Consider the following 25,562-nt stretch of genomic DNA (forward strand, 5'->3'; position numbering starts at 1 on the left):
ATAAGAAGGGAATATTGCAAATCAAAATATTATTTGAACTATTCAATAATTAAAATTTTTTACGCAACGCTTTTCTATATTGGTCTGTTATTCCGATATTGATGTATGCGATTTATGATTTATCACACGCCTCTGCCCAAGTGCTTTGATTTCGGTTTATGGTGCAGGTGCATTGTTGGCGAGCGCTCGCCAAAAGGCTTTTGACCTGACAGCGCAAAGCTATTGTTTTTATTGTAATATACCTCGAACCCGCAATTCCTTCTTAGCGTAATTGGCAACGCATCTGCACGGTAAGCAGGAGTTGCAGGTTCGAGTCCCGCTTCGGGCCGATTCCTTTCTTCCAGTAATTCTAAATTATTATTTAAATTATTTAATTAATTTATAATTATTAAATTTATCAAGAGATGGCGCCTAACTCTAATGCCAAATTGTCTATTAAATTATTAGTATTATAGCCGTTTCTAGCTCGATAATATACGGCTTTGGTAGATGGATAGCTTTAATCATATCGGGTATGTAAAGATGTTTGATTACTTTTAGTTTATATTTTCAAAATAAAATAGTATTCGTACATTTCGTGCAGTTTTTTTTTAAATTCACAATTGAAGGTTATTTTAAAGAAAAAACATTTAAAGGGCGGCATTTCGAACACTTGCGCATCATACTGAGAAAATCTACCGCACGGCTCTGGTAATAATTGTATTATTCTCATCAATAAATCGAACATTAATTGAAAAATAATTCACTCGATGACAAATGCATGCATCCATTTTAATAGAGAGGTTGCGGCCGAAGTTTTCATCTCTAAAACATGAACGTCGAGCGCCCTATTAAGATAGCGGCGCTCGACGTTCACGAAAACTTCGGCCGCAACCTCGCTAATAAATATCAAGCGATCCTTCAGTCTTTTTCGGAGTTCATCTTTTTTCAAAACAGCCTCTTCAATTATAAGCCTTATGATGTTTTCTTTATGTAGTAAAACTCCAAGTTTTCTCGCCATTTCGCCGTTTAAGTCTAAAAAGGCCGGTCGTGAAAAGATTAAAGGCACACTACCTTGCACCACCATTTCAATTATGAGATTTTTTTATTTTGCACTCGTCATTGTTACTGTAACTTTATCCGAAGCAAAGAATTTACATACTTATGTTTGTACTGAAGTAAATTTTTCTAATTTTAAAATAGATGAAGTGTTTCTACTGTTGTCTTTTTCATTTACTTCTTGTAGAATTTTAGGATGTAGACGTTGCAAATGTATTTTAGATTACCTGCTCTTGTAGGCGCATTTTGTTTTTCAGAACTAGCAAAAGCGCTAATTTTTGCTTCACATACATGTTTACCATCATCATTTTCTACAATGCATTTACACTGATAATATTTTCCATCCGTTGTAAGAGTATAATATTCAAAAACTGTAGACTTTAAATTTGAAAACACTTTCTTTTCCTTTGTGAAATTGTAAAAGGGTAATTAGGTATCTACCAATATTTACGTTTATAAAATTAGATATAACTCTTAAAAATAATATGTAGATAAATATAATTTATACTTACAAGTCATAGGTAAAATAATCTGAACTTGAGAATCGAAGCAAAAGCCCTTTAAGTACTTTTTCCGAGTTAAGACGAAACCTTTTCCGAGTTAAGACGAGACGTTTTTCCGGGTTGGACGAAAAGGACGCAAGTACGAATCCTGAATCGGACAAGGAAGTCGGTCTCCCCCAGAGAGATATTAGTAGTGACCAAAAAGTACGTGTTCTAATTGGGATTATTCCTGGAACTACTGCACACCGATTCCCCTCGAAGTCTACATAAGGACGTCCCAAGAAAGTTCACTGAGCAGGCTAGGCTAAAGGTCAAATAGTTGTAAATTTTGGAGACCCCAATGTCTCGTTACAACTTTTGTAAAAGTTCGACCGATGGAGAATTATCTAAATATATAAAATTGCTTGTCCTGACTGACTGACTCACTCACTGACTGATTCATCATCGCCCAGAGCAAACCGCTTAATCTAAAGAGGTGAAAATTGGTAGACAGTTAGGGTACGTCATGGAAACGCACACTAAGAAGGGATTTTTCGAAATTCCCCCGCGGGGGGAGAGTGAGAGGATTAACGCTTAACCGGAAAACGGCTTCTACTGTACCATTTTAGATGCGATTTTTTGTTTTCAACTACGTTTAGTCTTCATTGAGTACTTAAGTGTATTAAATTGATAACATTTCAGACATTTCGATTTTAAAAATGTTCGAACCGTTTTAAATTCGAATTTGTTATTGCATATTGGTTCGATTATAGAACGATTGTAAACGTTCCAGAAAATTGATCAAATTGAAGATAGTTCGTTTGATTCTCGGCAATTCTCTTCAGCGGTAGGTGTTATATAACAATTACTATGGTTATTGAAATATTGGATGTAAATGGGGTTTGCTTGCAAAANATTGGTTCGATTATAGAACGATTGTAAACGTTCCAGAAAATTGATCAAATTGAAGATAGTTCGTTTGATTCTCGGCAATTCTCTTCAGCGGTAGGTGTTATATAACAATTACTATGGTTATTGAAATATTGAATGTAAATGGGGTTTGCTTGCAAAACCTCCGCGGACGAAGTTGCGGGTAACAGCTAGTTTCTAATAAAATTGAAGACAAAACTGTCCAAAAAGGATCCCATCGTTACAACTTGTTTTTAATGTAATAAAATGACAAATAAAGCATCTTCAACGATATGTTATTTTAAATTACTTCATATTATTCTAATATTTTTACTATAAAATCGCGTTGGGGGTGAAATTTTTCGCAGCTATTTTTACGTTTTAATTTTTCTGTGGAAAACAAAAAGAAATGCCGGACTCGATACATTTTTCCCCGATTCCGATTCCGACTCCTCTGGCCAGAAATTCCTCCCGACTCCGATTCAACAGCCCTGTTAGAATGCAAAGAAAAGCAACATCTACCGTTTTCAAAATTTGATTTATATTCGACGAGTATAATAAAGGATATCCTACTGTGAAATCCAGTCATAATTAGCAAATCATCCGCTGTACACGACGCGTTTTAGGAACTTAAGCATAACACATATTGAGGACGTTCTGTATTTAATAACAACATATGAAATTTGATTCAATAATCTAGTGTCTTTATCAGGAGTCACGGTAGTAACTTTCCAGGAAGTAAAAAAGTCAGTGACTTTTTTACTTCCTTTTTATACATGTACAGGAATCAGAGTTGATTTTCTGAGGTCGATTTTCCGCATGCCAAACACCTATAGTAATTTCGAATATCTCGTCTCGTTCGAAGGAAAATTGTTTTCTTAGTAGTGTGCAAAATTTCAAAATTTTGTATAAAACGGTTGCCGAAATATAAGCAATTGAAAAGTGCAAAAATCTCAAAAAAATTTTCTTCTTTTCATTTTTCTTCATCCCGCACTGCAGACGCTCGTAGAGAAGTCTACTGGGTTTAGAAAGCTCAACATTTAAACTTAAGCCATTCTCATTATCCGTGAAGTACTGGCAAAACTTCCGGGTTGATAGGTCAAAGTTCACGGGGTTTCCCCATGAAGATAAAATTAAGCCGTAAAACTGAATTATGCTTATAAGAATGAAAACAAATGAATTTCGTTCAAAATGTTTTTCAAAAATACAAAAGCTCAAACTAAGGCCAATTATATCTTTTTATAACGATTTTATTAAACGGCGTTCAGTAACACGATGATAATTTAAAATATATCTTGATATAATCTAAACATAATAATGTAACGAAACGATGACGTCATCTGTTTCTACATCAAAGTTGACGGCAATTTCCCCTACAGCGATTTTGTTAAATTGTATGATTATAGGCGTACAGTAACATATATGTGAACTATCTATATTCATGCCGTTCTTATCCTGAACAGTTTGTAGATATCTATCCTTTCCGAATGTTTCAGCCGAGGCAGTTCTATCACACGGTGTATAGTCACACGGTGTGGTAGTCACCTACGACAAGGCCCTCTGTTCCATCTATAAGGATGGAACAGACGGCCTTACTACATCGGGCTAAGGAGTGAGGAAATTGTAGGGTTCTTCTAAAACCCTACAATTTCCTCACTCCTTAGAAATGAAAAAGATGTTATCGCGAGAAATTAGTGCCTCGGCCGAAACAACTTGAAAGGTTAGAAATTTACAAAGCCTTCGGGAGAAGGACGGTAGTTAACTTCGAGGAGACAGACTATTTCTTCAGGCTGGAGAGCGTATAAAAAGTGATAAGCAAAGGTTTCTTCTTCCAATAGTGAGACTAGTAATATTTATCACGTTTTTCTTAATTATGCACAATTAATAGACAATACAACACAAGTAAAGAATTAGGAGGTCGTACCTTGGGCTTAGCCTTTGAAGTGAAGGATTATGAGGATGGGGGAGAGAGGAAAGAGCAAGTAGGGGGAGGGGGAAAGATATAGGAAAGTGGGAAGTAAGTCACCCGAACAGGCAACCAGGTTCCGTTACTGGCCTAACAAAAATTTATGTACACAGTGTGGGTCGCAGCCAATGTTCCCTCTAAGCTGCGCGGCCGCGCACTGCTCAAATTGTTGCCGCTCACGAGAATTTATGTGCCGCACAGGCGAGCATGCACACACTGATTTGAATTGTTGTTTACTTATTTCTCATTCTGTCTGCAACATGATTATTGCCGCGTATATTTCGATTAAATACATTAAATCATTGACAAAAGATAATATTTTGTATAAAAGTATGTTTTAAAATGAATTTTAATCTCTACTTTATAATTAATTATTTTAATTTTTATAGGAGAAAATAAGATTTTATATATATGCTCAGAAAATTTTTTGCTCAGAGAAGTATATGTTCCGCTCATCTTCAAAAAAAATTAGAGGGAACATTGGTCGCAGCCCAGCTGAATATAGATATTAGGTTGCTCGAAGGATAAGGCAGTGGATAGACACTGCAAAAATGATAACAGTTACAGCAAGACAGGCGCTACCTGTGACAAAACAGGACAAAGGCGTGATGGAAACACAACACTACGTATGACAAAAACAGAACAGGCGCGACGCGCAAATACAGGCACCAAAACGCAAAAGAAAATGAACACGGGAGACAAACAAAAGTGGGCTTCATGCTGGAAGCCTTGAAGAAACGGCGTCAAGCAGGTGGAGGTTGGCTAGTGGGCCCACTACAGGTGAAGTCCGGGAGGGTAACTGCTGACTTTTTAATGAAGGCAGAGAAGGCCGCAAAGGTGTTCTTGGTGTCGAAGAAGTCCGGGCAGTGCAAGGCCAGTGGTAGCCGCACAATTCATCGCTTTTGAGAAGGAACCTGCGTAGGTAGCCTTTGAAATTCCTGTGTCCTGTGACATTGAGTCGAGTGATAGTTTGAGATGTAAAAGTCCATGTTCCTTCTGGATTGGAGATTAGGAAGGAAGCCATAAGTGATCCTACCAGTTAGTTAGGAGTCCCATCACAAAGATTAAAACAGTTCTCTTTATTTCGCCTATTTAACAACGCATTTCGGATTGGCAATTTTCCAATCCCTCTTTGGACTCACGGCTTCAGTGTCTAAAGAGTTGTTGTCTACAACATAAATTGTTTATGAACAAAACGTTAGTTCGTTTTAATACCAGTACTGTAAATCGTCCCATAGACAACAGCAATTTAGTTAAACTGCTAAACAGACTCCAGGACCGTGTTCAGTAACGCATAATTCTTGCTAAGTCTAGTTATGCTGTGATGTTGAACTCGTTTCTAACCGCTGCTTGACTCCTCACACCGCTAGAATTCTAAGCTAGTTCAGTCAGCTTCTTTTATCTATGCTAATTTCTACTAGTGACGTCATTGTTTTTGTCTCGGCACATGTTGGATTAAACGTATTTTATTGTAATCATCACAAAGTTATTCTCTCATTCTAAAATGACTTCGAAATGTAAAATTATCACATGTCGGTATTAGAGATTCCAAATACATTTTAACGGAAAACAGCGGTCCATTTCGTTAATGACAATTAATGATTGCTTCATTAATTTCATCACGATCTGATGCAGCTTCCATTTGAATAATTGTATTGGTTACTTCATCCTTTTCGACCAATTCGTTTGCGACAATCGTTGCGATCATGATTTAACTTCGTCCACCATTTTGCCCAGTTGTCTAAGAATAAACGTTCAATGATGCTCAGAACATTCTTAGCTCCGCCCACTAAGTCATTCAGAATTCTAACTTAGGTGTTCTGCGTTACTGAACACGGCTCAGGTATGACTAAATTCCTACGTGCAGCTCGTAAAGCTTAAAAGTCTTCTGTTTGTTCCATGGTAATTTTCCTGTAAGAACCATTTAAAAATGTTTTTACCATAATAGGAATTACAACTGAAGTATATGGTAAATAATACATGAATTAGTGCATCTTCCTGTTTTTTCTGTTTTGAATTCTTCATTTTACACAAATCAGTGAACTAGATATCGATCAGAATGGCAACCAACAGGTCTTACAGCATTGCCTTCAAACTGAATGCAGTTGCATACACAAAAGAACACAGGAGAAGCAGCAACTTGGAAATTCAAAATGTATCCAAAGTGAGTTTACAAATAGAGAAGCAAGCATGGTACTCTTAAGGTTATCAGGAATAAGCGTGAAACAAATAGGCTGGCAGGAGGAGGGCACAGATTAGAAGAAAAGGTTCTGCAATGGATCTGTGAGCAACAAGAGAAAAATAACCATATCAGATGATGAACAGCAAGATGGACAAGGCAAGAGAAATCTTCACCTAGTTAGATGAAAGTGACAAACAGTGCAGTGTGTGAACACTGCACTGTTTGTATAGCTGTGAAGCTATAACAGTGGCTAGAAAATTCATGTAATGTAAATTCCGCAATACTGTAATAATTGTTTAAAGTAATAAGATCATGTAGTAGTGTGCTTTTATATTAAATAAAAAAAGATCCAGCAACAAGTTGCATAACTTTCCTGGCTATTATGAGATTTTATTAAAAATATAACTTATACTTAATTATTAATCATACCACACTGGCGTGCAAAACTTAAGCGACGATGTAATTTTTAAGCAGACAGCCATGAAATTGTAGAAAAGTTCTTGTTGCAATCAGTACGATGAATACCCAATTCAGTAGAAAGGTGATTCGTATGCAAATATCAGGAAGACGATATCACAGGTGACCTGAAGGCATGAAAACTGCTTGCAGTTAGTGCATGCAGTGCAAGACTACAATAAAAAGAAGGCCAAAAGGCACTATTAAAGACATTCACTGAAAGTTCAAGTGAGTTTGTATGTGTAATATTGTTAGAAAAAAGCCATTTGAACGACTTTACACATGGTAGAATGATCGGCAAGCTTGAGGAGGGGCTTAGTGTGACGAGTGTAGGACAAGAGTTTGAAATCAACAAAAAAAAAAAAAAAATCGTTTCACGAGCTTGGAAAGCCTTCCAAACCAGATACAGCTGTAAGAAAGCTTGGTGGTAGTCGTCCAAGAAAAACAACGATAATGGATGACCGATATATCGTCCTGCAGGCAAAACCACATCAATCCCAGTCAGTGGGCAACATTGCTCAAGCAGCTGCGTACAGCAACAGGATGACAAGTGTGATTTATTGTGGCCAGACGCCTTCATAAAGGTGTCCTATTCACCCGCCATCCTGAACGCTTCATCCCATTGACAGCTGCCCATCCGCAGCAACATTTAGACAGGTGTAAGGAACACAGAGACATCATCTCATCAATGGAGTCACGTCCTCTTTACAGATGAGAGTCTTTTCAGTGTCACAAGTGATTCTCAATGCCAGTTGATATGGAGAGTTTTATCCCACTAACATCATGGAAAGAGACCATTACAGTAGTCCTGGGTGGTCATTTGGGGAGGCATTATAATGAATGGGTGGACTAAGCTCCAAATTTTCCACAGAGGTACTATTACTGGAAATCACTATTGTCAGCAAGTGATTCTCCCCCATGTGTGTCTGTTCCAAGGTGCCATTGGTGCAGACTTCACTTTTATGGATGATAATGCCAAGACACATCAGACTTGTGCTGTTGAAGAGCTTCTAGAAAGTGAAGATATCACTAGAATGGATTGGCCAGCATAATTCCAATTTAAATCCCATAAAACGTGCGAGACACTTTGGGGAGATGCCTTTTGGCACAATTATATATGCCAGAGAACACCCAACAACTGAAACAGATGCTCATTGAGGAATAAGCACTTCAAAAACTGTTCGATAATCTTGTGTTGAGTATGGAGACAATGCCAAGCAATCATTGCAGTAAGGGACATCTATTTGTTGTTCTCCCTCTTCAGCAGACAATCATTTGTACCAATGCTACTCTTTCAATAAAGCCTTTTTCTGTTTGATTCCATATCATATGCATTCTATTCATTTTGTACTAGTATGCTTTCTTTATCCTTTAAGTACAAAATACTGTCCCTGTATTCCGAATTTCATGTCTCCCAGGCAATTTCTTGTGGAGTTACAGCAAAAAAGCAATTGTTGCTTAAGTTTTGCACACCAGTGTATTAATGAGTTGTGTGGGGCGTTATCTGTTATAAAAAGTTTATGATAATCTCTCATATTATTAATTATAAAATGACAAAACACATATTAGGAAGATAGAAATGACTTTTATAAAAAAAAATTGTAAGTGCTAATAACAAATAATTATTTCCAATATGTCTGACTCCTCGAGATATGACAGGTGCCAACCCTCTTATCTCCCCATCCCTTTGACTATGAACCACTAAAATTTAATAGTATTAATGCCCCTTATACACAAGCTACCATGCCAAATTTCACTTATTAATGATTACCCTATCTTGAGATATTAAACAAAATAAATGGCAAAATGTGCACACATGAAATTTTTTTCCTTTTGGTTCAGATCTCATGACACGGAAAATTTTATTTTGCTATTTTTTTTATCATTAGTTTGGATGCAAAATTTTGCAATGGAATGGACATTAGATCTCTAACAGAGGCCAGACTCTCATATATGCCAGGATTAAGTATATTCTGTCCAATAGACACCCAGCCATCTATTAGAAGATTTATGGTAGCTAAAGTGAGTACATTTGAAGTGATTTCATCACTTAAAATTCTTTTTAATAAACAGTATAATTTGATGATGTTATACAATGCTTAATTCTAGATACATCAGAGAATGTAACAAAATTTTGATTTCTGGTTAAGAATGACTATTTCAAGTTTGTAAACAAAAATAATATGATATGAATTTAAAAATAATTGGTTAGAATATTACTGAAACTAAAATTATTTTTCTACTTCCGTTTATTAAAATTTGAATATAATAAGTGTGTGTGTGTGTGTGTGTGTAGAAATAACAAAAATCACTTAAGCAGACACATTAACATGTTTAATTTATAATTTTTATTTCAAATTCAAAAGAAATTTCCAGCAAGTGAATATGTACATAGTAGATGATATTTCATTAAACAGAATCACAAAGGTGCATAATATTGTAAACAAATAATTAACTTAACATTTTGAAGTATTTTATTTTAATAAAAAGATTAATATTTAAATAATTCATTGTTCCTCCTTGTTTTGGAAATAAAAAAATGTGTTTGATTATTTTCAAGTTCTTGAAATCTTAACTATATACATATACATTTATGATTTGACAGATTTACTACGTTCCTCTGATTAAACATTAACTTTTATACTATATAGTGTTGAAGAAATTACATTGTAGAAGTCATCCAAATTATTTCTTTGACTAAACCTGGTGACATTTTTAAATGTAATAAATGCACAAGAACAATGGAAATGATCACAAATCAATCATTTGTTCTCATTGACTGAACATGATTATCTCTTAAATGTGTTGATTTTTAAATAGACTAAGCAATGTAACAAAGTCTTAAAGTTGAAGGAATTGATCATCAGCTTCTCATCCAGCTTTAGCAACACTTTCAGTTAATGTAAAATAAAATTAATTTCATTAAAAAAAAGCAAAAAGAAATTAATACTGTATAATGAGTCCTTTATAAAATGATCCCTAAGCATTGACTGACCAGAATGTTAAAACAGAATTCAAATTTCTTGATTTAGAAAAAATATAAACTCCTTTTCATTAACTGGCATTCAACCAGAGTTAAAAACATTTCTATAATGATGCAACAAGAACTACACACTTGTCACAGATATTTTACTGGTCATGTTTGAAAGTTTACTATAGTGCTGGACACAATGTTACATGATAAAAAAAATGATGAATGCAGGTACTGCTTACAAATGGTAGTACTGCTGTAGTTACATAGATGTCTAAAAAAAAAAAAATAATAAAATAAAGTAACAAATACATGACTAAGCCAATTTTCTCTCATTTATATATTAGAAATTTAATAATAAACAAATTAAGTATAAAAGAAATACAAAATCATTTTAAAATGTGTGGATAATTAGTAATAAAAAATTAGAGTTTTTAAATATTGTTGTGTCTGATAAAGATCAATTTCATAAATATCTTATGATGTAAACATACACACTAAAGGATCTAATCTTTAAAAATAGGAGAACAAAAAGTAAACATTTTAATGACAAAAATAAAAACTTTCAAAGACATGTCAAAAATATAAAATGTAGGAAAGAGGGGGAAAAACATTTTGAATAGTCTTACAGATATACTAATTGACTGCTTTAAAAGCAGCTTAAATTCAGATATTTTTTCCTTAGTTCAAAAATCTACAATGTAAGTTGAAATCACAGTAGACTTCTGTTATTGTAATCATTGATACTGTTATCAGCCATTTAATGCTATCAAAATTAGCAATCCCAAAACAAGTTAAAATATATAAAAATTTTAACATGTTTACTTCACAACGCTGTCATGTAAATAAATTAAACACTACAAAAACTTTAAAGTTCTTCTATGGTCTTTTATTAAATATGTTAAAGATAAATGTTTATGATCTACAGTTTTCTTAACTCTTATCTCGGCATAAGAGCTCACTTGGGGCATGTGTATCCACAGAACATATAATGTAAATTAATGCAATTTTTATATTTTTACAGATATATATGCTTGACTACAATTATATCTTCGATTTCTAACAATATACAGGGTTCCTACTCAAATTTTTGTTTTGAATTCCCTGACTTTCCCTGACCAACTTTGTCCAAATTCCCTGACCCTCACATTTTTTAGTGTGGAATATCGACATAATAAAACAGCATTTACTGTTAACATTGAGTACATTTAGCCCTCTTTTTGCACAGTTGATATGCTTCAAAGACTGCCACATTAAAAAAATACAGTACATACATCCTGTAGAAAAATGTTTGATAGAATCCACAACTTCAATGTAATGAAAAAATAAGCAATTTACAAACAAAACACAAGCTTTTTATTTTATCATCATTTATCATTATTATTTGTATGTAAATCTAGTAAATACAAGGTAACATAAAATCAACAAAAATTATTCTTTGATAAACAAATAGTACTGTACTGTGCTTAAAATGAACTCTTGATTTAGAAACACATAATTTTAAAATCAATCTTTCAACAAAAAGAGTAACTTTTTTTTAACCTTTTTACATTACCATCTGTTGCATATCTTAAAAACAGTTATTGCAAATATAATGTTTAAACATGCATTATTATATGGATAGGATAGATAGGGTGTGACCCATATCCTATTTCTGAGATCAAAGAATGTTTTGATGAGAAGAAATAAAACTCATATTTAATCACTGAGCCTTCTACTGCCCCCATGAAAGCCTCCAGTGCCCGCAAAGGGGCGTTATCACCCACTTTGAGAAAGGATGATCTAGACCAGTGTTTCTCAACCCAAAACTCATCGCAGACCGGAAAATATCTGCTTTTTTTAAGTGGACCAGTGACAATATTATTTTTAATTGAAAAAAATTCTCTGTTGTAAAAAGAACTGCAAACTACATTGAGCAATAAATATTTGTTATTTTATTTACCAGTACATTAGTATACAAATCAATGTGATCGCTGCTTTTCTTTTTTGCTAGTAAGATCATCAATTCTTGGAGTTAAGGCGGTAACTGCAAGGCGTGAGGCAGAACTAATACTATAATGATTTTGTTGTTTCAATTTTATCATTACCATTGCTGAAAACATTGATTCACATAAGTACGTTGTTGAAAAAGGTAGTAACATCCTAACTGCCTTTTTATGTAAAACTGGATATTCAGATTTAACTTTAATCCAAAACTGTGTTATGGGCATTGATTCAAACAATGTTTTAAATCCCAAGTCTGAACTTAATTTGATTAGTTTTTCGTATTCAAAGTCGTTCAATCTATTAGTTTGCTATCAATAAACGGATTAATAATCCACATATTTCCTATTTGAGAACAACGCATGGAAGGTTAAGTATATATTTTTAAAGTTTTCGCGGACTGGTCAGATTAGAGTTGCGGACCGGCGGTTGAGAAACACGGGTCTAGACTATTTCTCAAGTTTCTATAAAAAATTTCTGTTCATTCCTTTTTTTCTCTAATAATTAAATTATTTTACGTTTTTCTATTTTAGTTCCGGACAATTCCGGAACCTCACACTTGTATTCCTATGAAGTCATAGTATTACGAAAATTGGGATTCTTAAAACTTATAAAATAAAATAAATACAGAAATAAACAACAAACGAAATTACAATTATACGTTATTAAAATATAGAAGTTCAGCGCAGAGAATCGTAACTACAAATCTCTTTCTTTTGCAACATAACTATAAAAATTGTTTTGGTGTTGTTTCGCACAAAAAATAATCAAATTTATTTTAATTTTTTAGTAATGTAATTATTTTTTTTTAAATTTACAGCTTTTTAATTTTTAAATTTTAATTATAAGCAAGTTAACATTGGTTAAACTATCGGATTACCTGTTGATTTTCGAAAATATAACTACAGAATATTTATTACAAGCATGATCAATCTTGCCAGTTTTTAAGCCCTAAATTTGCCAAAATCAGTGATATTTGTTACCCAATGTCATTTCAGTTAACTAATTATTAAACTATGTATCGAAGTTGCGGAAAAAAACGGAAGAGAGAGGGAAAATATGCTTGCAGTACAGTACATTCAAGGAAAATCGTAACAACAAATATAAAAAGCTTGTGCCAACAACAAGTCAGCGCCAGTATTTTACTGTAAACGTCGGGTAACTATTTATAATTTTTTATGTTTTAAACTGAAAAACGATTAAATTACAGATTTTTACTGATCTGTTTAGCTATTTTGAAGTGAACATTCTAATAAATTACGATTTCAACTTTTAAAAGTTTGCAAACAAATTTTTAATTAGTTATTTTTTATTCTAATAAACAATTTCATTTTTTTATAATCGCTGAATTACTAAAATTAAAAATTAAACACTATTACATAAAAGTAGTTTATCCTGTTATTAATTAACTCCCTTGCTACCCACTAATTTTTAATATTAATGTAATTAAACATAAAAAATATTTAAAACTGGGAAAAAAACGAAAGAAATGCGTTAATTTTGAAGAAAAAGCTTCAAACTTTATTTTCCATTGTCTCGCCTTTCTGTGAAATCTGACACCGATGAGTCATTGTGTTTACAGCTGGATGACCTGGAGAACAGCTGGTGTTGGGATTTCCCGGGACATTCTCATAGAAGTCTCGGGAGGAGAAGGGTTTAAAGTAGAGTGAATACTAGCTGGCCGTATATTTTTAAATATTTTTCAAAAATTACGTTTTTTTATTGCGATTTCCGACCCCCCGACTTAATTAAACGTATATATAATAAAATATATTAATTTAAAAAAATTAAAAAACTATTGGAGGTCGTTTTTGACATCAGAAACTAGCTTTAAATAACTTTATCGAAGTAAAATCCGTGCACTACTACTTTAGAACGATGAATGAAATTTGATAAAAAAAACTCCCATTAAAAAACAATTAAGAGTTAATCGTGCGTCATTAAAGGTATATTAAAATCGCGATAAAATATTTTCGCGCGGGAAAAAATTTTTGAAAAAATTTGGAGACTTAAAAAACATCCAAAAAAAACAAAAATTTTTTCGGAGGGCCCAAATGCCCGAGTTTTATATAACGCTATGGAACTTTCCCGAGTTATCTCGGGTTTTAAAGATTGCAGCATTACTTCTTGCCGCCTGCGTATGGCTATGATTGGTCATCTATATTCAGCAAACCAAATCAACAACGCAGTTAAGGAGACAAATTCCCTGACTTTTTGACAATTTTCGACAAATTCCCTGACTTTTTGACAATTTTTGACAAATTCCCTGACTTTCCCTGACTTTTTCAAAAAATAATGAAAATCCCTGACTTTCCCTGATTTTCCCTGACTTTCCAGGTGCGTAGGAACCCTGAATATAAAATACTTGTGGGTTTAAAAAAACTTTATATATATTTTTTGTAATTTGATCTGTAAATGCAAGAAACAAACTTATCAAAATTTCAACTCACTATAAATCATTTCAATTTTCACTTATTGACATAAGATGTTTTATATTTTACAGGACTGTGTTATCTTTCAAGTTCAGAGTAGTAAAGCTTTGTTTATTGTTGCCTGCAAAAATAATACACTGAGAAGATCAACAAACTGCTATAATGTTTTATCATCTTGTTCTCAAAAAAACTCCCTTCTTTGTCAATAGTGGGTCAAATGACAGATTGTTCTCTTGCTCTCAGGGGAATGTTTTCTTTTAGATTTAACAACTAGGGTTGCCAGTAATGAGATCTGTAATTTTATTTTTTTTTTGCAAGATAGTTGCACACATTTCAAAAATCACATACATAATTTCAAAAATAAACATTGCTCAAAATATTACAAAAAAATATCAAAATTTGTTGATGATTGTTTATGTAGGAATGTTTTCTATATGGAAAATGAACCACTCGAAAAAATAACACATGGATCACCAAGAATTCAGCAATTTACTACATGATGTCAAATGAGTAAATTTAAAGCTTAATAATTTAAAGAATATTAATAAAATTACCAAATAAATGTTTGGGTCACAATTACAAATGGTATTGCTACATAATGAACATAAATTTTAATTGTTGCAAAATTGAAAGTATTAGATTTCTTATCATGCTCTGATTGTGAGAAAGCCAGGCAATAACACTGAAGCGAGAAAATCACATTGTCAAAAACAGTTGCGGTGGTCCATTTGAAATGAATTGGTATTGGTTTGATCATTGAAACTAAGATAAAAAGTAGAGTATTGTGGTAAAGTTTAAATATTCTACATTGTTATTTTATTGAATCATGATTGTTATGTGCAACAATTGAGAGTACAGCACTCTCATGCTGTGAGAGAATTTACTGCAGGTGGTAGTATGGTATTGTTTTTCATTAAATTTCTCTGAAAGACTTAAACTTGAAAACTGCTATCACTTCACTTCAGAACATATTAGTTGAGAACTAATACAAAGCCTGCAGTTCAACTGTTATTTATTTTTGAGAAATTCATAAGAAAAAAACACCATATTTTCTGGATACATATGCCAAGATGAGGGTTAAATTCATAATTTGTCATCATTTTTTCAAATATTCCAATATAGAATAGAGAACAAAAAGGACCTGAAGTAAATTTTAGGTATAGATTGAAAATGTTTGTTTTTAACATAACCCAGTGAAGAACTAAATGTTTTAGAGTATTTGATTTATAAAATATTTTTTATCTGAAAGTAATAACAATAATAAGCAGATTACTTAAAAATTCCTATTTATGTTATCAGCCTCAATACATAGTTGATAAGACTAATAATTGCATGTTATGAACTAAAGGCAAATCAATCAACCTTATAAATGAAATTCCTGTCTAGTTTAATGCAGATGAAATACAAACATTTTTGATCTACTTAATACTACTACTTTTGAAAAATTTGAAATATAATTATTTTATTGTTATAAATATTTAATTTTCTCAAGCAACTATATTACATTCCTACAAATATAACATAATATAAGGTGAGTTAAAAAAAAATCATTTTAATTATTTTGATATGCTTTTTACATTCCATTTAATCTTGTAAATCTGAAAATACAGTAGAGCATCGATTATCCGACTCAATTGGGGACTGGGGTTGGTCGGATAACTGAAAAAACGGATAACCGAAAAATATGGAAAAATACATTATTAGTATAGTATATTAGTATATCCTATGTAATTAATATATCGCTATTAACCTATTTTGCATTGAATTTTCATCGATGTTAACCCTAACAAAAATTTTTTTAAAATAATAATCATCACTATTGTATCATTAAAAATTAGAAAATTAAGCGTCGTTTAAATACTCGCTCCCTTTCATGGTTGAGCCAGTGTTGCCAGCTAAAACATGTAAAAATAATATTAAAGTAGCCAAGACATAGCCAAATACTGTAGCGCCACATCACTAGCAGACATTTGAATTTGCCGACTAGAATGCGGTCTGTTAACCAATGTGATGATTGATCGGGGGTCAGATAATCGATGCTGTACTGTAGTTCAAGTAGATGAATATATTAAAAAACTAGTTTATTACATGAATTATGCTTCTAAAAACTAATAATGTACATCTTTGCCCTATTTTTTGTCGTCACCAATTATTATAATTAGACCAAATGGTATCTATATATGTTTTATAAATATTTAATTTTCCACAACTGTCTGATGTATTTCTTTTATATTTTGCATAATTATCAAAAATGTGTCTTAAAAAAACAATAAAAACTAAAATAAAAAAAATAGAAATTTTGTAGTTATTCAATATTTGGAAATTACTTACATTAGTGTTTTCAATTTTTCCTTGTGATGGCAAATCTTCTAGATGAATATGATCATACATTTTCTGTTTATTTACTGGAGGGCCTGAAATATTAAATAATTAAATGTAGAAAAAAGTGTAAACACCAGTCTTGTTAGAACTAGACAAAAGTTTGAATTTTTTTTAGATATAATGAAATAATAATATCTTCTAGTTTAATTACCAGTATCAATGAACACCATTACTAAACTTTTATTTCCAGTAACATAGTTCAATACAGTATTGTATTAAATGCTATATTACCAGAATTAAAGGTTTAGTAATGGTGTAATGAAATATGAAATTTAAATTTTTTAACAACAAAAACAATAACTTTTGTGCTTGCTATTATTTAGTAGTACTGGTACTACTGAGAATTTTTCATACTTAATAAAAAAAAAATTGAATGCTATTTATCAAAATTTTAATCACAAAGTTTGTAATAACAACAACAAAGTATTCATTTCAAAACACAATAAAGTTTATTGTATAATGTATGTTTAAGAAAAACTAAAATACAGTAGAGCATCGATTATCCGACCCCTGATTAACCGACCATTCTAGTCAGCAAATTTCAAATGTCCGCTAGTGATGTGGGATTACAATATTTGGCTATGTCTTGGCTACTTTATTATTATTTTTGTTAAATTTTTGTGTGTTTTAGCTGGCATCAACGGCTCGACCATTGAAGGGAGGCCAATATTTAAACGAGACTTAATTTTCTAATTATGAGTGGTTGTTTGTTTCGTGAGCAATAAAATAATTTAACAATAATTTTTAACAATACAATAGTGACAATTATTATTTTTAAAAAATTTGTTAGGCTAAACATTGATGAAAATTCAACGCGAAGTTGGTTAATAGCAATATACTAATAAACTAATTACATGGGATATACTAATATCCTAATATACTATACTAATAATGTATTTTTTTTCCTTCTTTTCGGTTATCCAATTTTTTCAGTTATCCGACCAACCTGAGTCCCCAATTGAGTCGAATAATCGATGCTTTACTGTAGTCAGAATTAACATATAATTTGTCCATAGCCTTTATGTTCGCTGTTGTAATTAAATATTAAGCCATCTAGACATTTAAAATCATATAAAAAGTTTTAATCACATGATTTACATAATTTATAGAGTTTAACAAAGAAAATCAAAAAATTAAAAAATAGAGGGTATTTACAAATAATTAATTTGAAATTTATTCAAACAACTTACAAAGATGTACTACATATCAAATCATACAGCAGTTCAAACAGTTTTTATCAAAAATACTCACCTTTAGAAGACTAATATAGGTTCCATTTGTGACTCAAACAACACACAGTGAGAAATAAAATATTGGTTGGATGTTCCCTAGTATTTCTAGAATAACTATTTGGATTGCTTTTATAATTGATGTTAGTTAACTTAAACGATAAATTATGGAAGTAATCCAAACAGTTACTCTAGAAATACTAGGAAACACAGTGAGAAATTGAATATTGATTTGATTTTGTTCTCATCACAAATGAAGTCCAGGTTAAAGTCTTCTAAGGGCAAACATTTTTGATAAAAACTGAGCTGCTGAATGATTTGATATGTAGTACATCTTCCTAAGTTGTTTGGTTTATTTATAATTCTTTAATGAAATGCACTCAATCATTTGCAAACACCTTATATATTGAAAATAGAAATAAAGAATCATAATAGATTACTCAAAGCTAAAACAAAATAAAACAACAATCCTCAATGAATATACACCTTGGAAATTACAAGCATTTTAATCTTGACATGATTAACCTGCTGTCAAGTTTTTAATTTTAATATCTTCTATCACCATATGGCTTTCCTTAGTTCTAGGAGTACCAAAAAGGCTTTACCAAACAAGAACCAAACCAGCACGAAAATAGGTTCGGTTCTTGTTTGGTAAAGTCATACAAAAGTATTATACTATTTGTTATTTTTTAGTTCAAAGACAATTCTACTTTCTACAAATCTGAAAATAATTACTTAAATTTTTGTCTCATGTTGAAAATTTAATTTCAGCATAATGCACTTTATAAAAGTGATACATAAGGAATCTTGTATATACTGTATAATTAACACACAATTATCATTTAAATTGTAAATTTAACCTAGTACAAATTCAAATTAAAGACTAAAATTTAAACATTTTTGCTAAATTTCAAAATTTGCCACTGGATGACATTAATCAGTATCAGTGATTAAAATGTTTTAATTACTGCAGTTCTATGAACATTCATAAAAGTTTTGATCGTTGCTTACAAAAAACTGATCCAAGCGATTTTTGACATTGTCATTTCAAGTAAATGTCTTACAGTTAAAAAAAATTTGTATAGACTGAAACAAATAATAATCTGAGTGTGCTCAATCTGACGAATATTGTTGGTGTGATAGCATGTCCCATCTAAGTTATAACAGTTTCTGACGAGTTACCAAACTTGTGTGAAATTTGACATTATCGTGATAAAACACTACACCTAAAACAGGTGTAGTGTTTTAGGTGTATCAATTCTGGCTGCCTTTTCTGTTTGATGATATTACTCAATTTGTTTACTCAATGGCAGTACACTTTTGAATCAGTTGTTAAATTGTCTGGTAAAAGCTCCAAAAAAAATTTCCTTAAAATCTCACCAAAGACAGCATCTCTTTAAGAACATGTGGAACCCATATATCAAGCTTTGAAACGAAACCAATTTGTTTCAAGCAATCATAAGCAGTTCAATTTGACAGATTTAATCTCTTAGTGATTTCATGTGTTGTTATTTAGCAGTTTGCTTCAATAGCATTCTTACCTTTTCGGTAATAAAAGAGCAAAATATGCCAAAAATGCTGCTTTTGATCTTCCANATGTACAGGTACTATTAAAAATGACTTACCAATAATACTCAAAAGAACTGGTAAAAATATTAAACTGTGCAATGTGCCAAAAGCAATTATTCCAAGATACATTCTAAAATAAAATACTTGAAATATTTGGGACTTGGCAAAAGCAAGAACAAGAATTCCACAATCTGTTAATGTAATTCCAGATAAAATCTGAAAAAGAAACCATTGTATTAGTTGTCTTATTTTCATCATCTTCATTTAAGACTAATGTTAATAGTAATCTTGGTATAATTATTCTGTTAATTTTAAATAAAAAAATTTTTCTAATATGATAAAGATGCTTTTAATGAAAAATAAACAGAAAATACATTATGATAATATTAATTCTTAACCTTGTTATCTAGTTCATTAAAATTTCTCTTAGGCTTTGTTAAAACTGTACCTTTGTCATTTCAATTGTCATTATTTAATTATGTTTTTATTAATGTTTTTAAATACAGTATGTTACAACACTTCATACACTTTTAAAAGGTCAATTTTTCAAAAAAAAGTATTTCCTCAAAAATTGATGAAACTTTATGGGTTAATTCCACAGAAATAACCACCATTTATTTGCCTGGACTGCATTTAATCAGAGACAAAAGCATCAACACTGCATCGGGGACACAACATCAACACTGGGCAGATGATATGTCTAAACATAAAACAGAAATGTAAAACCTGAAGAGGGGTGCAAGTTACACAAAAATATTGCACCTGAAATGCATAGTAAATAAGTAAATAAAGAATACAAAGATAAGCTTTTATCTCTGATTAAATGCAGTCCAGGCATAAAAATGGCGGTTATTTCTGTGGAATTAACCCATAAAGTTTCATCAATTTTTGAGGAAATATTTTTGAAAAATTGACCTTTTAAAAGAATATAAAGAAAACCACACCATTGATATAATACATATCTATTACTTATACTTCATACATTATTGATAAAGTTTAAGACAACAATAAAATACATGATAACTTAAGTTTACATATATTGTGACTAGTGCATGCTTTTACAGGTGTCAACAGCAACCAAATACGAGAATTTAACAAAACTTGTGGTATAGACTCCAACAGTTCATCAGAGTAAGTAGAAGAGATGCTATGCCATGCAGCATATATAGATGCCAGAGTTGTTGTCAAATCTGTCTGTCCACAGAGACCCAAAGAGGTGCCAGAGTCTCAATAGGAGACTTTGGTAGCAATTTCATAAGTTGCAGCATATTTACTTCTTTCTTCTGTTGAAAATACATCTTACATAGCCATATTTGGAATATCCAGCTTAATTTGAATACTTAATTAGAATAAAACCTATGATTACCAAGAAATGCATACTTACAGGAATCTTAACTTGTAATTCTTTTCCATGTGGTAAAGTAGGTAAGATATTAATTACTAAATTGTCCTTAACACAAATGTAGAGCCTTCACAAATCCTATCTGTAAGTAATCATTTTTTATGGACTTGTGTCTCTAATGATGGAAAAATTCTTTATCTACCTGTATTATACATTCAATTTGGCTAACCAGTCACTTCTTAAATTTTCATCACATGGAAATGAACATAATTGGAATGGACAATCTTGATGAATCATGTTTTAGTGTACAGTACATTGCATACAGTTTCAAATCACTTATAAAGAATTCTCTGGCTATTATGGCAGCCAACCACTGCACAATGTCTGCCTGAATTGGTTTTATAAGGCATGTCACCAAAAGAGAAATTGTAAGCCTATACTAACAACTAACAGTAACTGAATGCTATTGAGACATATGCCCTCATGTGGCAGAAGTCAAAAACACATTCTGAAACTTGGGAATAGACATAATCAGAATTTAATTAAATTCAAAACTCACAAGTAATTAATATAAGTAGCAAAGTTAGTTTATATGGTGGAATTCTGTAAAATTCTTTGTCTTGTATATGCTAAGAAGACCTCTTCTCATACACATGCTAAGAAGACCTTTTCGTGTGGGTTTGATTAGATACACAATGGAACAGGTGGCTAATTGAAGAATGAAGCACAGCATATCTGGGCCAACACACTTACGAAAATTTGAACTATGCTAAATTTTAATCTAAACCTAGCCCAAGTGACAGAATGGTGCTTTTACTATCTCATCATCTGGTTAACATACTGTATTTATATAAAGTTTAAATTTACAGATCATAATTTAATGTAAATTAGCTTTTGTTTGACCTGAAAATTTCAACCTTTTATTTGGTAACCTTTAATAATTTATACATATTTCTCAGAAAGAGAAAATATTTAGTATTTGATTATTTATAAAACTATTACATATCTTTATAAGGCATCAAAAAGTATAATTATCTAATTAAACCATTTTCAAATGAAGGAAAAAAAAAATGTTAAAAATGAAAATGTTACAAATACTAGAATAATGTAATAAATAAAAAAATGATAACTTACAGAACTTCCCATTCGTCTCAAGGCATCTTCAGATCGTTTTGAACGAGTGGGTTCTGGACTGATGGCAAAGCAACGTGTTAAATGAGAACAAAATTCAACAGATATACCGACACCCTATAAGATAATATATATTTTAATTCAAGCATTCAAAAGTAAATTAGGTATATTACTTTTTTAAGTTAAAAGGTAAAAATATTATTTAAAAACTTGTTTTATCACTAATACTTTGAATTTGTAAAACATTTGAAAGTTAACTATGCTAACTTTATGAAATAATTTTACATTATATTGTAAATGATACCATCACAGTCCAAATCATCATTTATAATATGATAATAAAACAGATAAGCATTATAAATCTGTCAATAGAAAAAGAGGTTTTAGATATTTACCCTAACAAAATAAAAATAAGCAAAAGATATTTGCAACTTCATTTTTACAGATAGTTCTGTTCAAAACTATAAAATTCAATATAATATCTTTTTATGAATAATAAAAATATTTTGAATACTAGTGCGAGATCCGGAATTTAGTTAATAAAAATTCTGCTCTTTTATTAACTAAAATTTTAATTAATTCACTTTCGTTTATGTAACGAATTAGAAGAAAAAAAAATCAATCTTAGCCTGAAATGTGTAAACCTTCCTGTCATAACTATCAACATCTATTGTTCTCTACATAACTTGCAGCTTGTCTTGCACAAAAGTTTATAGCTAGCATCCAACTTTCATCACTTAGTTTAGGTCCCTGGAACACCTATAAACTTTAGCTCATGAACATCTGATCACGTGATGGAAATTCCCCGCAAAAAGCTATAAAAGACAGTTCTTACCCCCTCTCGGGGGAGTCTCTTAACGAAAGCCGGACCGACGACATCGTGCCGATTCTTTGAACCCGCTGACATTCCGATCTACGATCATCGAGATCTGATCATCTCTAAAGTCGTGAATTTTTTATAATTGTGCATTTGGATTAAAACCACCTTTTATTGAACAATTAAGTGCCTACATGGACTTACTCGCCTAGGAACCATACAAAGAGGTATGAAAAGTATGTACACTCTCTCTCGAGCTGTTAGGCGGTCTAGAAATAGATTTGTGTAGTCTTTTTGTCGATTTTGTTTATTTCAGTAAATTCTTATTTTTTTCTTGTTAAAATGGTAGACTCCTTTACTTGTTTATGTCCTTCACCTTATCATCGACCCCAAATACGCTCCCTCCACTCGCCTGACATTTGAGCATCCCTGACCCTGGGGACCGGCAATAAGAAAAACTTTAGCCATCTTGACAAGTGAGCAGGTTTAACGACCTGTTGTCCATACAGGGAGAGTCAACAGTTCCCAACCTCCCTGGCGGTTCACACTAGTACGATAAAATTATTAATTTTATTAATTTTATATTTAATTTTGCATTAACTAATTTTAGTTAATTTTATTTTAAGATGAATTGCTTTTCTGTTTTATGTTGTACTAAGTTTAGTCATAAATCATCATTGTGTTATATAATTCATACTTATTTTCTCTTAAATTTTATAATAAAAAAGTTGTAATTACAAAAACTATTACATCGTTATCTTGCCATTACTTTTAACTACTAAATTTTTAAGTTCACTAGCATTTTTGAATTTTGTAAATACAAATATAAAACAAATATTTTAAAAAAATTACAAATAATAAAAAAAGGGTATATAAATTAAAAACTACAACAGAGGAAAAAAAAAGACAGTACAATATGTAACATGATATATCATTAAAAAAATTATTATTAACAATAATATTAGAACAGAATATAATACTATTTTGGATAAATAAATTTTAAATAATGTGAAATAAAAAGTAATTTCAAGACAAAATACAAAAATTTTAATTTTTAAATCAGTCTTACCAACTAATAAAAGATTTATTTATTTTTATCATCATTATCATAATATAACTATATTGAGAACTATTATGCTGAGAATATAATCATGAGTAATAGCCATTTTAAATAATGTTCACAGAATATTGTTTATTACTGTAAATATTTTAGTTCACTGACAGTAATTATTGTATATTATGTATATTATGCTTCAAAAGCATTGTATTTATTAGAAATAAAATAAGAAAGAAAAAAAAATTAAGAATTACAAATATTCACTAAATTTTTTAAGAAATTTTAACTTAAATTCAAAAAGTTATTTAAATTATTTTAAATGTGTATACTTAAAAACAATAAATTTAAATTGATATGTTTAAATTAACATTTGTTCAAACAACAAGATTGATATTTTCAGAATAATTATTAAACAAATTTATCTTTTTGACATCTGTAGAAAATGACTAGAAGTAAATTATGTTTACTCATCATTCTTGTTTTGTGCATTCAGTATAAATGTAGGAAAAAAGCAATCATCAAGGGTCAAAACTCTACTTGACAATATAAAGTACACTACATAAAAAGGGGAAAATAAACATACTTACACAACTTGAATTGTACTTCAATATAAGCAATGTTTTTGCTTATATTGCAAATATTCAAGTACTTTATTTAAATTCAAGAAAGTATCTTTAAAAAAAAATAGAATTCCAATATGTTTCAGAAAAATGAACATACAGTAATTTATATAGTACAGTAGAAGCCTGTTAATCTGGCACTTACAGGACCAGAATGGTGTAAAATTATCAAATTTTTACAAGTTATAAAAATGTCATAAATTATATGCAATCTGACTGTGAAAATATTACTATGTTTTGTATCAGTGCATCCTCTTTAATCAGTCTGAAGTTGATACAATGCACAACTATACTGCATTATGATTGATTGATAAAACCTGCAAAAATGTTAATGAACACATTATTACATAAAATCAATATTTATAATGATTCATGTGTGCATAATATTATTTCCACCTAGATCTTTAGTGTTTCATATGTCCAAACAAATCCAATTTATGAAATACTAGCTGTACCTGGCCATGCGTTGCAGTGGCTCAAAATGTATCTATTATAAACGTATAACACTCCCCACAATAAGGAATTTTAAAAAATCCCTTCTAGTGTACATTCTCTTGACATACCCTATTAAAACACAATCAAAAACGCAAAAAACCGCATCTCAAATAGTGTAATAGAAGCCAAGTGCTTCACGGTAAGCCTTAATTTTGTCCCTCTCCCCTGCGAAGGGGGGGGGATTTCTACATCTACATAATATACAAGTTCACACACATGCACTGCGTATCTCGCCGACCACGCCGCAAGGTTACCTATCTCGTATACGTACGTGTCTTGCCCCTCGCCACCTGTTGACACCAAAAATATAAATGCTTACCTAGATGATATCTTTTAATTCAGTGTTTTTCAACCTGTGGGTCACGACCCCCCAGGGGTTCGCAAAGCCTTACAAGGGGTTCGTGGGTAAAAGAAAAAGACAAGTGTTCGTAGGTCCTACACTACAATAAAAAAAAAAAAAAAAAAGAATTTCAGTGAGAAGACTGTGCCTGTTTATTTTAC

At 31.3% G+C, this 25,562-nt stretch overlaps 1 protein-coding gene across 1 annotated transcript in view; it reads right to left on the reverse strand.

Moving 5' to 3' along the window:
• Positions 1 to 9,358: 9,358 nt before the first annotated feature.
• LOC111628914 overlaps positions 9,359 to 25,562 on the reverse strand; it is a gene marked incomplete at its 5' end in the record, with an annotated part of 51,965 nt that continues 35,761 nt past the window's right edge. The window contains 4 exons of the mRNA XM_023372772.1: positions 9,359 to 10,278; positions 16,751 to 16,833; positions 19,656 to 19,815; positions 22,076 to 22,189. Of these exons, the coding sequence (XP_023228540.1) occupies positions 10,267 to 10,278; positions 16,751 to 16,833; positions 19,656 to 19,815; positions 22,076 to 22,189 (369 nt within the window). The remainder of the gene's footprint in view (positions 10,279 to 16,750; positions 16,834 to 19,655; positions 19,816 to 22,075; positions 22,190 to 25,562) is intronic.

The sequence above is a fragment of the Centruroides sculpturatus genome, unplaced genomic scaffold (assembly GCF_000671375.1).
Source record: "Centruroides sculpturatus isolate CEXI.00-Female unplaced genomic scaffold, Cexi_2.0 scaffold501, whole genome shotgun sequence".
Taxonomy (NCBI): Eukaryota; Metazoa; Arthropoda; class Arachnida; order Scorpiones; family Buthidae; genus Centruroides; species Centruroides sculpturatus.